A 15,635-nucleotide genomic window follows, 5' to 3' on the forward strand; every position below is an offset into this window, starting at 1 on the left:
GACCATTGTGTAGGGGTGGAACGGTACACAGAAGTCACGGTTCGGTTCATACCTCGGTTGAGACATCACGGTTTGGTTCAATACAATGGAGGGAAAAGCATAACAAAAATGCAGAAGGCACTTTTTTTTTTATTGTGCATGTCTCAGGCTGTACCACCTAGTGTCATACAGTCTATCCCCTAAGCAAGCTGCAACAGCCTTTAGTGTGTAAAGTAAGATGTAAACAGTAAACAAAGAGTACCCCATCATCTCCAGACACCATCTGTAACTTGTAAACAACGTAAGACAATCAGCTATAAAACTGGAAATACAGCATCTCTTATTTATGAAAGTGCAAATTACATATATAAACAATAATAACAACAACAACAAATATGTGGACAGGATGGCATGTTGTAACGAGGTTCGAGCACATGCAGCAAATACTTGAAGCCCTATTTGTATTTAAAGGCTGGTTAAGCACTGTAGCAAGGAGAAGTTGGACAGTTTTCTTTTGTCTCGTTCCAGCGATTGGTACAGCTGGGTGATGGCGTCGGATATGCGTTAGCATGTTAGATGTATTTCCACTCACATACCCAACAACTGCTGAACAACGCTGACACACAGTCCTCGTCTTATCCACCACTCTCACGCCTGTACTACTGTAACTGACCCGAAGACCGAAGTTTTCGAGGCCGGGGCTGCACCAGGAGGGAGGGCATGACACGGGAGGCTCCAGGCTTCATCCATAAAGTCTCAAAGTTTTCCCAAACTTGCGATCTTAAAGAGGCCGGCGGGTCCTCTAACTCTTGTGGGTCGCCACCACTCGCCATACTCGTCCTTTAGTGCTGCTATCTCTGATTCACTCACTGGACCATCAACCTGCAAAAAACTGCATGTAGGCGGAGCTCGGCTAGCTTCAGAGCTAAGGCGGGGCTACAGATTAGGTGTCCCTGGAACCCGCGTATCTAACAGTAGTTCCGCATTACATTAGTAATGTTTTATTTATTTTTATACCGTGTATTCTCCGTGTAAATTCATGTACCGCACCGAGACGCCCATACCGTTTCGGTTCAATACGAATACATGTACCGTTCCACCCGTAGCGGAAACCCTGAGTGTCGGGGCATTACAGCTCAGACAGCCTGGTGTCTGGTTGCTCGTGGGACTTTTAACACGTTTACAAGATTACTAGCAGAAAATGAATTGCCTTACAGTTTCTGTCTCATCTTATCCTTCTATATATTCTATTATATTCTCGTTCTTGTTCACTGATTAAGTTCCTGCTATTCATGTACGTGACCAACAAACTTTGACTGTCTCCTAGTTTAATTTAGCCTTAGCCTTTTCTCTAGCTTAGTGTTAGGAGGAAGCATTTCACTATAAATAACTTTTGATTAGTTGGAATAGATGGCATTGAGTCTATGCAAATCTACTCGGAGATACTTGCTTTTGTTTACTCTGTTGTTTCCTGTAAACTTGTAGAAAAACCCTGGCCAGAACTCATTCAGGTCAGAGAGAGATGAGAATCCTACAGCTTCTTGTGAACTTCTGTCTCCACTGCGCAGCGCATAAAACTCACCTAAACCAGCCACTGAATTGGACCACACACACTCGCTGTAAGTCTCTGTTGGGTAAACGTATACAGAAAGACTTGCTTTCCTTACCTACAGATCACCTCCATGTCTCTCTCTGCCAGGTGCCATTTAAACCGCCCGTGGTTCAGGATGTCCTTCCACCGACCCCATCTAAAAGGACACAGTAAAGAATGGAGAGGGAGGTACAATGTAGATTTGGGAACAAAGGGGAGAGAGAGAGAGAGAGAGAGAGAGAGAGAAATTATAGTAGCAATAAATATATATCTTTTCATCCGAAACGTCAGAAATTTATCTTCTTCACTTCAAACCACTGAAGTTTGCTCTCTTGTACTTTGGCTCATTTACATTCACTGTTGAGCTTGTAACAGACCAACCTTGTAAACTAAAAGATACACAAGCTCACAAGAAGCTGTTTATTGGACTGAGAATTAGCAAGCTGTCATCAGGCAATATGTAAGGCTCTGGCTGCAAGGTGTGAGGGATGTGCGTGTTCATACTGAAAAAGAGTCACTTATAATGTGGTTTGTCATTTTTTTTGCATTATGTTATTTTGTTATTATATTGTATGTTGTATTTTGTTATGCTAGGCTGGTGTAATGCTCTCCAGGTTACTTTCCGCTACTTGTTGGTCTGAGGTGTAAAAGTGCAGCCATGTATGAATGGTTTCTGAACCGTCTCAGGTCGTACCCGAAGATAAGCAGGTTCTTTTCAACCCGGAAGCACTCGGCACGGAGGTACCGCCGGCTGCGCTCGCCTAGGCGGCGAGTCCTGCACGGCCGCTCCTCCGAGTCGCTCTCCAGCTCCGAGAACTCCATCAGCTCGTCGTCCTCGAAGGAGTTGTAGTGACGGGTCTGTTTCCTCACCCGAGGCGTGTCGATCACCAGGGACTCCTGGAGGAGAGACACAAGTAGAACGGTAGTGGAGTGTCAGGGTGTATTCATAACACAGAGGCACAAAAAAACACCAGCATGCACATAACTTCTGTTCACCAGGGGTGTCAATTAGTAGGCCCGCACACACACACACACACACACACACACACACACACACACACACACACACACACACACACACACACACACACGGAATGAAGTTAGTAGCAGTACTTGGTGTGCAATCTGCTTCATTCATTAAGGCAGTCCATCTGTTACGAGGGAGAGGAGAGGAGACAAGGAAAGGATAGAAGGAAGGGAGACAAGGAGATAAAAGGAGTCAAGGAGAGACAAGGAGAGGAGAGAAGAAAAGGAGCCAAGGAGAAGAAACGAGGACAGAGACGAGAGGAGACAAGGAGAGGAGAGAAGAAAAGGAGCCAAGGAGAGGAAATGAGGACAGAAACGAGAGGAGACGAGGAGAGGAGAGGAGAAAGACCATGATTCCTTTACTCTCATTTCGATCCTGCCCTTGTTTACTCTTTACCCAGTTTGGGAGCTCAGCTTAACTTCCTCTCCCTTCCTCCATCTTTGTGTTGACTAACTTGGATCAGATCCACTTTTCTTGAAAAGGCCTTCTGTTGCTCTCACAGCCCATCCATTCCCTGGGTACTCCTCTTTTTTTCCTTTACCTTTGTTCAGCAGTTACAGTTCACTCTTTTTCCCCGTTTACCCTTCTGCGTCCACCTTTCCTTGCTCGTTTCTCTGTCACTTTCTCCACTTTTGTTCATTTCCTTCACACCGTCTTTATTTTCTCTCCTTCTCTTCTAGTGCAATCATCTCCTTTGCTGTCCCTTTTCTTGGAGACTCCTTTACTTCTTTTTGTTCCTTTCCTTCCTCTCCTGATTTTTATTCCTAAATCCGGTCTTCCCTCCATCTCTCTGTACCTTCTCCGATTTGGAGTCGATCTCCACCTCAGCGATCTTGGCCCATTTCTGCCAGAAGTTGGGGTCGTCCAGAGAAATGTCCGTTCTGTTACCAGATGAGATGAAACTGGCCTGAGGAAAGAAAAAACAAAAAGTGTCAGCTTCTGGTTGATGTTAACTGGGTATTTGGCAGATGGCATTCAACCAAATGTTTGGACTGCAGCTGAATTGCTCTCGACAAATATTAAGTATCTTCACATCTGATATTCATGCCAAACTATTTCAAGTATTCCAGGTTTCCTACAAAAAGACTGAAAAAGCATATAGACAAAATAAAACACCATTTAAAGCCAAAAAAAAAACTACCCATCCAAATAAAGCCTTCACTACTAGAGTGCGGATTGGGCCGCATTTTTCTGTCCGAGCCCGACCCGAGCCTTCTCATTTGTTTTCCCTCATACTAATGACACATGTACGTTTGTTTGTGTGGAAAGCCCGCTTTTATTAAGCAACTATAGGAAGGCATTCGGAAATGTCAACAGATGAGCGCATCGGCGCACACGGGGAAACAAGCGCACGTTAACACAGGCGCACACCTACATAAGCTGTTTTAAATTTAAAATGTTCAATGCCGTATCGCGCTGATGTGACCGAGCACGACCCGAACCCCAACATCATTTCTAAATCTCTGTCCGAACCCGACCGTTTCGGGTATCCATCCTCTATTCACTACAACAACCAGTTCATACTGAACATGAGATATACGTCTACCATCTCATTCATAGACTCACCTTACACCACCTTTAGCTTATTCACCGTATCCCCCAGAGTTAGATAAGTCCATACATACTAGAGGTGTAAAAATTAATCAAATAATCAATGCATCGAAACGTGGACGATGCTGCATCGATAATCGGCCAGGCCATAATCGATTATTTCTGTTTAAAATGTAATGTTCCGTTTACATATTCGGTTATGTTTGCACATTCAGGAAGTGCCCTGTGTATCAGTGCTGTAGTTTAATGTATCCAATGTATTTAGAGCACTGCAGAATGTTTTGTTTTTGAAGCTTGAAAAGCTATGAATTAAATATCCTGTATGGCTTGAACAGAAAATCTGTATTTGACGCATCGTGATGCATTGAGATATTGAATCGAAGACATGATAATCATAATCGAATCGGGAGATCATTGAAGATTCACACCTCTAATGCATACCCTTCTCATCTCCGTGCGTGTCGTAACTCTGTCTGACGCCCCCACCGCTAGCCTAGCTTAGCACAGATCCTGGAGGTAACCGGCTCCAACTAGCCTACTGCTCCCAATCAGTGACAAAATAATGCCAACATTTTCCTATTTACATGTTGTGATTTGTATAGTCACAGCGTGTACAAATAACAAGGTCACACGAGACACAGCCATCTTCTAACCGTATACAAACTGGGAACTATATTCTCAGAAGGGAGGCCCCTGAGCAACGCCCTAACCGCCCCCCAAAAGAACGGCCCCAGTGGAGCTGCTCAGTGGCCAGCAGATCAGACTGTGGTTGTACCCGGGCAGCTTCCAGGTATGAAGGTGGAACTGTGTGAAAGTGACAGGTCAACGTTGTAAATGAGAATTTGTTCTTAATCAGTTTACCTGGATAAATAAAGTTTAAATAAAATAAAAATTGTGAGGTGCCTAGAGATTTCCTCCCCTACTCATAACACTACACGGTTACCTTGGATCCATGTATTGTAGTTGTTAGGGGTTTCAGGATTTCTACCTTAGCGAACGTGGACCCTTTCCCTTCAGACTGGATGGTGATGGTCTGAGTTCGTCTCTGGAGTATCTGATCGATGTCTTCCTCACAGAACTTGGAGCCCTCGTCTTCTTCGTCCATCAGTGCTCCGTATGCTCCTTTTTTCAACAAATCCTCCACTTCCAGCTTAGAAAGCTGCTGCACCTGCAACAAGCAGCCACACAGGTTTAGAATGCACGCTCTGTTTTATTCCCAATCTACATGACGGCTTGTAAAGTGTGACAGCTGACCATGCCTGGAGAAAACATACAAAGACACACAGTGCTCCACATTCGGTCAATATACAAAGACGGCTTCTCAACTTCATAGACATAGCAAATATGGAATACTGGGTTGCCAACCAGCATCAGGCGAAAACAGAAAACATATCACACTGGAAACAAGCCATCACAACAATTGTTTTTAATGTTCCCCAGGTCCATGGTGGGAGGGTGGGTGGGTGGGCAGGGATTAGGGGTTCCAAAGGGAGGCGTTCGAGGGATGGTGGAAGGGTGAGGCAGAAATTATTACTTTTATTTTATTTATCCATTTTTATTTTTTTCTTTGCTCAAATTTGTTTTTTTTCATTTGTTTTGTTTTAAACTGTTTTTTTTATTTTTTTATTTAGTCTAATTTATTATTATTATTTATATTGATCAATGCATGTACATTTGTGGATATACTTTATTGGCGATCCATCAACTTGTAACCTCGCCTTATATACTGTTATGTACTAAATACCATTAGAAAATTGATCACATAAAAAAAAAAGAAACAACAGAGCAACATCCTAACAATCCTACAATATGTAAGAATAGTCTCTCACCCCGTTGAGGCTTCCCTTGCGGTTGATGTCCTGGAGGACGGCTTTGTCCAATCCCAGCTTCAGACTGGCCTTGTCAAACATTTCCCTCTCGTACGAGTTCCTGGTGATCAGTCTGTAGACTTTCACCGCTTTGCTCTGGCCAATCCGGTGGCAGCGTGCCTGGGCCTGACATGGAGCGGGTCCCAAAAAAAGATATGAAATATAACAATAGGATGAGGCATTATTCTTATACATTATTCCTGTGCTTGCAGTCAGACCTAAGATGAATTAAGGGGTTTGTGCATAACCTCAGGTGGGAAAAAAATACATAAATCACAGTAGGTGTTAGCCGATTTCAACAGTGTAAACTGTAAAATGCTGTGTAATGCTGTTAATATCGAAGGCTCATTCTTGTGGATTTTAGGCCCTCGAATTTGTAATAACTCAACTTTATAGATCACATTACTTTGTAAGACAAGGATATTGGCATTTGACTGTTTATTTTTCAAAATAAAACATTTTCTTCTTTATTTGACCTTGTCCATATGGATAATTACTAAACTTCCATTTCCCTAGAAAACTGTTTAAGAAAGAGGAGTATGTTAAGTTTTTACAATTAATGCTAGATCAACCTTTCAGGAAGTTTAATCAGAGCGACTCATTAGAAACATAAGGCTGCACACTTATATTTACACCCTTATTGTGAATAAATACGCTGCAGGGGCAATACATTACAATATACTTTATATTTAATAGGCTAGTAAGGAGGACAAAAAACATATTTGTCTCTCACCTGAAATGTTCAAGCGTCAACAAAGAGCAGTGCCAACCATTAAATAAGAACAATTTTGATAAATGCCATTCAGAAATGGGAACATCAACTGCATCTAAACTGTGGCAAGGATTCATACCCACAGTGTGCGTGCTCACTTTAAATCATTCAAAGCAGAGTCGTCCTTTGAAGCCACATTTTGTCAAATATCGCAGTCCCAAAAGGAATCATGAATGCCACTACATATTAAACAGCTAACAGAGCAGCAGCTTCGCACAGTCAAAAGAAAGTGTGATTTAGATAGCTCTCTAAATAACCCTCTTGGTATTCTGGTCTCTTCAGTAGAACTACAGTATAATCCCCCTATACGTAAACCTTTTTTGGCCACGTCTCCCAGCTCTCCGCCCACCTGCAAGTCGTTCTGGGGGTTCCAGTCGGAGTCGAAGATGATGCAGGTATCTGCAGCCGTCAGGTTGATTCCCAGCCCTCCGGCTCTGGTGCACAGCAGGAAAACAAAGCGGTCCGAGTCGGGCTTGCAGAACCTGTCGATGGCCGCCTGCCGCAGGTTCCCGCGCACGCGGCCGTCAATGCGTTCGTACGTGTAGCTGGAGAAAACATGCAGAAATGCGTTAATTTTTTTTACAATTATTTTTGGGGCACTTTAGGCCTTTATTTCACAGGACAGCTTAGGACTAGAAAGGGGAGAGAGAGGGGAAATGACACGTAGCAAAGGGCCACAGGCCGGAACCGAATCGGCGGCCGATGCTCAACCAGGTGAAACGCTTTAATTATTAAAAGTCCCATATTATGCTCATTTTCAGGTTCATAGTATTTTGGGTTTCTACTAGAACATGTTTACATGCTTTAATGTTCAAAGAACACATTCTTTTTCACATACTGTGTCTGAATTTACCTGTATTCACCCTCTGTCAGAAACGCTCTGTTTTAGTGCCTGTCTCTTTAAGCCCCCCTCCTAAAAAAGTCCAGTCTGCTTTGATTGGCTAGTGTTTCCGGGTCTTCAGCATCTGCACTCTCTGCGTTTGTCATTGCAGCCAGGGAATGACTGTAACGGCACTGTAGCGGCACTTTCTAACTATATATAGTATAGTTGTGACATCGCAACCGTACAGAAGTACTGACGGCCCGTTTAAAGGCACAGATTCTGAATACGGGTTGTGTGCATTTCTCTGTGGATTGAGAATATTGATACTTTTACAGTATTTATAGAGCACCTAGACTACTTTATAATTAAAAAAGTAGTTAAAATCTCACTTTTTACAATATGTGACCCTGTCAAGAGTGATAAACAGCTTTCCATATCTCTCCTTTCTCCTAAATGTGGCCTCTCTCTCTCTCTCACTCTCTCACTCTCTCCTCACCGTCTCTGTATGAGGTAGTCCTCCATTATGTCCAGACAGCGGACCATCTGGGAGAAGACCAGGACTTTGTGTCCCCCGGCCAGCAGTTTGGGCAGCAGCTTGTCGATCAGCACCAGTTTACCAGCTGCCTGGATCATGGCCTGCAGCTGGAAGTCCAGCGCGTCCGGACTGTGGTACTTCCTGAAGCTTTCCAGAATCTTCTCCTCCGCTCCTGAAAGAAAGGAAGAGAAAGGCAGGAGGGCGAGAGAGAGGGAGAAGACTGTTGATTTAGTTTTGACTGGCTCTTAGCTTAAACACTATTTTCTTTGTTTATCCATTCCCTCCCATCGTCATCAGTGTCTTACTTTCTTTGTTTTGACCTCCTGTTGGTTGAACACATGTTACCGTTGCAAAGTGCTGTGTAACTGTAGAGCGTTAATAATTGCTCATTATAACTGTTGTCACTAAAGAGGCGCGCCTACCAGGGAAGAACCAGGTCAACGATTGTGTTTGTGTGTATCAAAGTAGGGCTGGATATCATTCAAAGACTTCGATACTGGTTCCTGAATGATACTTTTTTCTATACCAATTGTTTTAAATCCAATTTAAGAAAAACATATTACAACCTTACACATTACGGCACAAATCTTTTTATGTGTTTTTCAGCTCCTACTCCTTGAGAATTGTCTGTGTAACGTAGAGTTTTTCCTGCGCGTCTCTACGACGTGTAGCGTTAGACAGCCAATCAGCAGCTTTATTAGATATTGGTAGAAGCGTGCTGCATGCTTATTGTCTTACTGACGCTGATGAGATTAACTCTTTAGGGATTAAAATTTGGTACTGAATTACAGAGTATTTTTCGATACTCGATACTGAGAGAGACTGTGTCCGTGTGAAAATTATGTGCGAGTCCAGCATTCAAGGAGTCCCTTTCTGTTACTCCTCTGGCTCGCGTACATGCCCGCATACATGCATGTGTCAGTGTTTCCGGTCATGTGACCTGTAAGGTTTCATTTTACCGGTTCCGGTCAAATATTTTGTAGCTGGTGTCAACGTCCTCGCTTTCAATTTCCTGACTTTCCTGGTTGCTTTTCACCGTTTTGTAGTTTGTAAACTTACAATAGACTACTGCAGGGGTCAAGGGCCAGAATCTTTCTAAGCAGACATTCCGGGGGCCGGACTTTCAAATAAAGAAAATAAAATGTATTAATACCTAATACGCCTATTCGTGTTAGATATTTTCACTTTCTTACTGAATTATTGCTATATTTTTTACATGTATTAGTGTGAAAAAATACATGTAAAATGCCTAAAAAACATGGAAACTCCATAATGATAACTGGCTTTTTAAATAGAAAATGATCTGATGGTTGAAGTCTGTGATTATGGAAACGTAGTTGTAGTATGCAGTGTCCTGATTGGTGGAAAATGCCTGCAGAAAGAAACGGCTGTTGTCAGGTAAGAATGTCACTGTCAAAGAGGCTGAAGCGAAAAGTTGACGTGGAAAACCCAAGCTCTAATGATGAATGGACAGATAAGCAGGCTATGCATTCGTCATGTATGCCTCATTTGCAATGAAATGATGCTGTTGCAAAATAATACAACCGTCATCATCATCAAGAATGAAGAACGCAAACATAACGATTGCGTCATTCACGTGCATATTTAAGTAGCCACATGCATATGTTTTGGTCTTATAAGGCATCCATAGATTTAACGCTCCAGCGGAGAGGATGGTTTCGTTTAGACAGCAGCTAAGTTAACAAGAATTCCTCAAAATTTCAAGATTCGTGGCAAACTCAGATAAACAGACTACAAACCGACAGCTTTTGTTTTAGCTTGTTTGTAAAAAATTTGCTATTTGCAGAGTAGAGCTGTGTTTGCGTAAAACAGCGCGGTGGACAAGAGTGGACTGAGCAGACAGAGCAGTTTGAAATACTGCTTTCTACATGTTTATGCCTATAGACAGGTGAGTGGGTATTGATGTATTGACTTTGTACTGACAAAGGTTTAATTGTAGCCTTACAGTAACGAGCCATTGTTAGTTAATCTGTGCCAGCGGCCGTTTGTAATCCTCTCTGTATCGTTCCCAGTCAGGTACTGCGTGTTGTGTACGCACACCTCTCGGCTCAGCTGTGTGTGTGGAGCGCGGGCATCGCTGCACAGAATCCCGGCATGTGAATAGAGATGCAAATACAGGGGGCTGGGTTTGCGCTCTACCTGTGCAATGTTACCTGCTGTACATGCTTGAAATGCTAAATACCAGAATGCATTTTTTCCCTCTACACATTTTCTGAATTCATGATTATTCTGTGGGCCGGACTGAAAGCTTTGGCGGCCGGATGTGGCCCGTGGGCCGCCAGTTGACAATGGCTGGACTACTGCATGAAATCAGAGCATGGCATGTAGTTTTTGCCTGCGTGCGTGCGTCACCTGTGATAAGGTAGGGGTGGTTGCAGCACTTGCGGAGCTCCATCATGGTGTTAATGAGGTTGGGCATGTTGTGCTGGTTTGCTCCTTTGGACAGGAAAGAGAAGTTCTTCTCTAAGATGGCTCGGTAATATTTCTTTTGAATGTTGGTCAGCTCCACCTGCAGGACCACCAGGAGGAAAAAAGTTGTTTTTAGTATACAGGCTGGTAATACAGTACTTCTGTTGTGCGTTTTCCCCACTTAGTGTCTAGTAACTTCAGTCAATCCTACTGTACAGGACGTGTGATTTTAGTTTCCAAAGTAGAATATTGGACAATACTAAAACCATCTAACCATTCATCTATTGTATTTATTTATGTTTGTACACACAAAAATCAAAAAATCAAAATCACACAATCGTATTTTGCGACTAAGCACTTTAAGAGATTCTAATTCACCTAAGCTGCATCTGTTTTAACTACAGCTGGGCAAAAATCTTCTAGCCCAATATATCATATCATGATCTAGCATGTTTTCTGGTAATAAATAGTATATTAAATAATCACATGATGAAGCCTATTTTTGTAATCTCTTGTTTGAATTAACCTTCAGACAAATGAAAAGTATACATCGGAAGATTTCTTTCTCATTTTATTAAGAGCAATATTTTTTTCTTTTTTTGACATTGCGATGGAAACGATATAGAAGAAAGGGGGGGGGAATCTTATGAGGAATCTATCTATTGTAGCCACATTAATGAAGCTTTTGTCCTGATATTACTGTACATAAATCATTCAGCCAAAACAAAAAAGAAGATTTTTCAAGCAATGGAAAGAGCTTGGTGTTAATTTAAATGGTAACACTTTACTTGAAGGTATCTACATAAGAGTGACATGACACTGTCATGAACACATGTCACTGTCATGACACATGAACCCACAACTCTAACTTGTCATGACAAAAACCAAAGGACACTTAATGACAGAAGCGTTATGTCATAAACGTTTATGACTTGTTCATGACAGTGTCATGTCACTCTTATGTAGATACCTTCAAGTAAAGTGTAACCATTTAAACATCGAAAACGTACCTCTATGATGGTCTCTTGTTTAGGCGCCAGGTTTTTTTCTACATCGTCCTTCAGTCTCCTCAACATCATGGGCTTCAGAATGGCCTGAAGCTTCTTCACCTGTTGCAGAGAACACAGGAGGGGGTGTGAATGTGATAGAAATGCAAGTGTTTATGTGCAGATTTTGTTTCTTGTCTGGAAAAAAAAAGCCACGTCATGTCCAAACTAAGAGCTTGTTTTGAGAAAAGAAAAAAATGAGAGCTGATCCCAAGCAGCAACAACACAGGGACAGTGAAAAAGGAAGCAATGTCAGGATGCATTTTATACAAACACCACATCTTCCTGTAGCTACATGACAACACTTATCATAACATACCTGTTCATCTGTTTTGAGGTCTCCGAATTCTTCCAGGAAGGTGCTTTCGGAAGGAAACTGCAGCGGCTCCAGGAAATTCAACAGGCTGAACAACTCCTCCACTGAGTTCTGCAAAGGGGTCCCTGTCAGCAGAACCTTGTGTTCCTGTTAGAAACATGGGACACAGTTAGCTTTAGAAAACACCACACATCACATACAACCTGCTGATTAAAATAACATTTAGTTCAGTTCAAACTGAACTGAACATTTTTCCCATGGGGTTTATTAAAACAATTCCCTACGAGAAAGAAGGAGAGGAAACAAGAACAGTTGGCTAATTCCTACAGCTGCAATGCCAAACCTAAAAGGTAATGTACATTCTATTCATATATCACACACACACACACACACACACACACACACACACACACACACACACACACAAACCAGGTTCATGAGTTTGAGTCCCTCCAGTAGTTTGCAGTTCCTGTTTTTCAGGCGGTGGGCTTCGTCGATCACCACGCAGCGCCAGTGGAGCTTCTTCAGCTCCGGAGAGTCAGCCATGATCATCTCGAAGGTGGTGATCACCCCGTGGAACTTCAGCACACCTGGGATAGTGTTACCCTAAGGAATGAACATTTAAATGATCAGGGTCTAGGGATGGATATCATGCAGCTGCGTTGCATGTCCGCCTCACTCTGGTATTCTTCACTGTCTCCTTTCACTTCTAACTTCCAAAAAAAAAAACACTAAATGCCTGCTAAAATGTTGAAACTGCTGAATGGGTGAATTCATCAGGCATGACCGAAATTAATATCAATTCCCCTAGGATATCTGCAGAAGGCCAAAGTCAGAACAAGTAGCTGCATACAGTAGTGATTTCCAACCTTTTTGGTCTGAGGTACCCCCACAGCCCTGTCAGATGAACTTGTGTATAACACTATTTATTATGTAAAAGTGGATATTGTTTATTTTTGTATATAACAGAACTGTAGATATTTAGGTTGGTTTGGTCAGCAATCCTACTACTACTACTACTACAGTACATGTGAGTACTGAACGTTTAAACCATTTATCCATTACTTTTAGCTAACTATTTGAACTGTTTAGTCAGTAGTTTTAACTATTTGAACTGTTCTTTCAGTAGTTTTAACTATTTGAACTGTTCAGTAGTTTTAGCTAACTATTTGAACTGTTGGTTCAGTAGTTTTAGCTAACTATTTCAACTGTTCATTCAGTAGTTTTAGCTAACTATTTGAACTGTTGGTTCAGTAGTTTTAGCTAACTATTTGAACTGTTAGTCAGTAGTTTTAACTATTTGAACTGTTCAGTAGTTTTAGCTAACTATTTGAACTGTTCATTCAGTAGTTTTAGCTAACTATTTCAACTGTTCATTCAGTAGTTTTAGCTAACTATTTCAACTGTTCATTCAGTAGTTTTAGCTAACTATTTCAACTGTTCATTCAGTAGTTTTAGCTAACTATTTGAACTGTTGGTCAGTAGTTTTAGCTAACTATTTCAACTGTTTGGTTAGTAGTTTTAGCTGACTATTTCAACTGCCACTCATGTATTCATTACTTTTAGCTACCTGTTTAAAATTGTCAAGGTGTTACAGCTGATAAATTCTTTTAATCAAATCATAATTTCTATTTTTTCAAATTAGTTGAGCTGCACTACAATCTTTCCATGTACCCCCTGGCACTGGCAGAAGTACCCCCTAGGAAACTAGTACACCTGGTTGGGAATCACTGGCATACAGTATTGTAAGAAGGACTTCATCTGAGACACATGCAGCAATAAGTAACCTGTTACACTAGTGCATATGTATATTTTAAAGATGATGATCCAGCATGGCCAGAGATGGAGCCACATTGCAGGGAGAGTGAAGATGAGGGAAAAAGAGGCCGATAAGAAAGAGAGGGGCGTGAGGATTGTGCTTTGGATGTCTGTCACATCCTCAGGGACACCATAAAAATATAAAACTCTCTAAATGTAACCTTAAAGGAATTAAACAATTAAAAAAATCCTCCTCATGCTTATGTCAGTAGAAGCTGGTCAACTACAGTCAGGTCCATAAATATTGGGACATCGACACAATTCTAATCTTTTTGGCTCTATACTTCACCACAATGGAGTTGAAATGAAACGAACAAGATGTGCTTTAACTGCAGACTTTCAGCTTTAATTTGAGGGTATTTACATTCAAATCAGGTGAACGGTGTAGGAATTACAACAGTTTGTATATGTGCCTCCCACTTTCTAAGGGACCAAAAGTAATGGGACAGATTAACAATCATAAATCAAACTTTCACTTTTTAATACTTGGTTGCAAATCCTTTGCATTCAATTACAGCCTGAAGTCTGGAACGCATAGACATCACCAGACGCTGGGTTTCATCCCTGGTGATGCTCTGCCAGGCCTCTACTGCAACTGTCTTCAGTTCCTGCTTGTTCTTGGGGCATTTTCCCCTTCAGTTTTGTCTTCAGTAAGTGAAATGCATGCTCAATCGAATTCAGGTCAGGTGATTGACTTGGCCATTGCATAACATTCCACTTCTTTCCCTTAAAAACTCTTTGGTTGCTTTTTTGCAGTATGCTTCGGGTCATTGTGCATCTGCACTGTGAAGCGCCGTCCCAATGAGTTCTGAAGCATTTGGCTGAATATGAGCAGATAATATTGCCCGAAACACTTCAGAATTCATCCTGCTGCTTTTGTCAGCAGTCACATCATCAATAAATACAAGAGAACCAGTTCCATTGGCAGCCATACATGCCCACGCCATAACACTACCACCACCATACTTCACTGATGAGGTGGTATGCTTTGGATCATGAGCAGTTCCTTTCCTTCTCCATACTCTTCTCTTCCCATCACTCTGGTACAAGTTGATCTTTGTCTCATCTGTCCATAGGATGTTGTTCCAGAAATGTGAAGGCTTTTTTAGATGTTGTTTGGCAAACTCTAATCTGGCCTTCCTGTTTTTGAGGCTCACCAATGGTTTACATCTTGTAGTGAACCCTCTGTATTCACTCTGGTGAAGTCTTCTCTTGATTGTTGACTTTGACACACATACACCTACCTCCTGGAGAGTGTTCTTGATCTGGCCAACTGTTGTGAAGGGTGTTTTCTTCACCAGGGAAAGTATTCTTCGGTCATCCACCACAGTTGTTTTCCGTGGTCTTCCGGGTCTTTTGGTGTTGCTGAGCTCACCGGTGCGTTCTCTTTTTTAAGAATGTTCCAAACAGTTGATTTGGCCACACCTAATGTTTTTGCTATCTCTCTGATGGGTTTGTTTAGATTTTTCAGCCTAATGATGGCTTGCTTCACTGATAGTGACAGCTCTTTGGATCTCATATTGAGAGTTGACAGTAACAGATTCCAAATGCAAATAGCACACTTGAAATGAACTCTGGACCTTTTATCTGCTCCTTGTAATGGGATAATGAGGGAATAACACACACACCTGGCCATGGAACAGCTGAGCAGCCAATTGTCCCATTACTTTTGGTCCCTTAAAAAGTGGGAGGCACATATACAAACTGTTGTAATTCCTACACCGTTCACCTGATTTGGATGTAAATACCCTCAAATTAAAGCTGAAAGTCTGCAGTTAAAGCACATCTTGTTCATTTCATTTCAACTCCATTGTGGTGGTGTATAGAGCTAAAAAGATTAGAATTGTGTCGATGTCCCAATATTTATGGACCTGACTGT

At 41.9% G+C, this 15,635-nt stretch overlaps 1 protein-coding gene across 1 annotated transcript in view; it reads right to left on the minus strand.

The window, feature by feature from the left end:
- The window catches only part of chd6 (chromodomain helicase DNA binding protein 6), a 165,742-nt gene that overhangs the window by 43,401 nt on the left and 106,706 nt on the right, over window positions 1-15,635 (minus strand). Inside the window, 11 exon segments of the mRNA XM_078249261.1 lie at window positions 1,647-1,727; window positions 2,265-2,467; window positions 3,394-3,504; window positions 5,137-5,316; window positions 5,978-6,142; window positions 7,138-7,333; window positions 8,108-8,318; window positions 10,520-10,676; window positions 11,587-11,685; window positions 11,942-12,085; window positions 12,368-12,544. Of these exon segments, the coding sequence (XP_078105387.1) occupies window positions 1,647-1,727; window positions 2,265-2,467; window positions 3,394-3,504; window positions 5,137-5,316; window positions 5,978-6,142; window positions 7,138-7,333; window positions 8,108-8,318; window positions 10,520-10,676; window positions 11,587-11,685; window positions 11,942-12,085; window positions 12,368-12,544 (1,724 nt within the window).

This window comes from Sander vitreus, chromosome 4, assembly GCF_031162955.1.
Source record: "Sander vitreus isolate 19-12246 chromosome 4, sanVit1, whole genome shotgun sequence".
NCBI classification, from domain to species: Eukaryota; Metazoa; Chordata; class Actinopteri; order Perciformes; family Percidae; genus Sander; species Sander vitreus.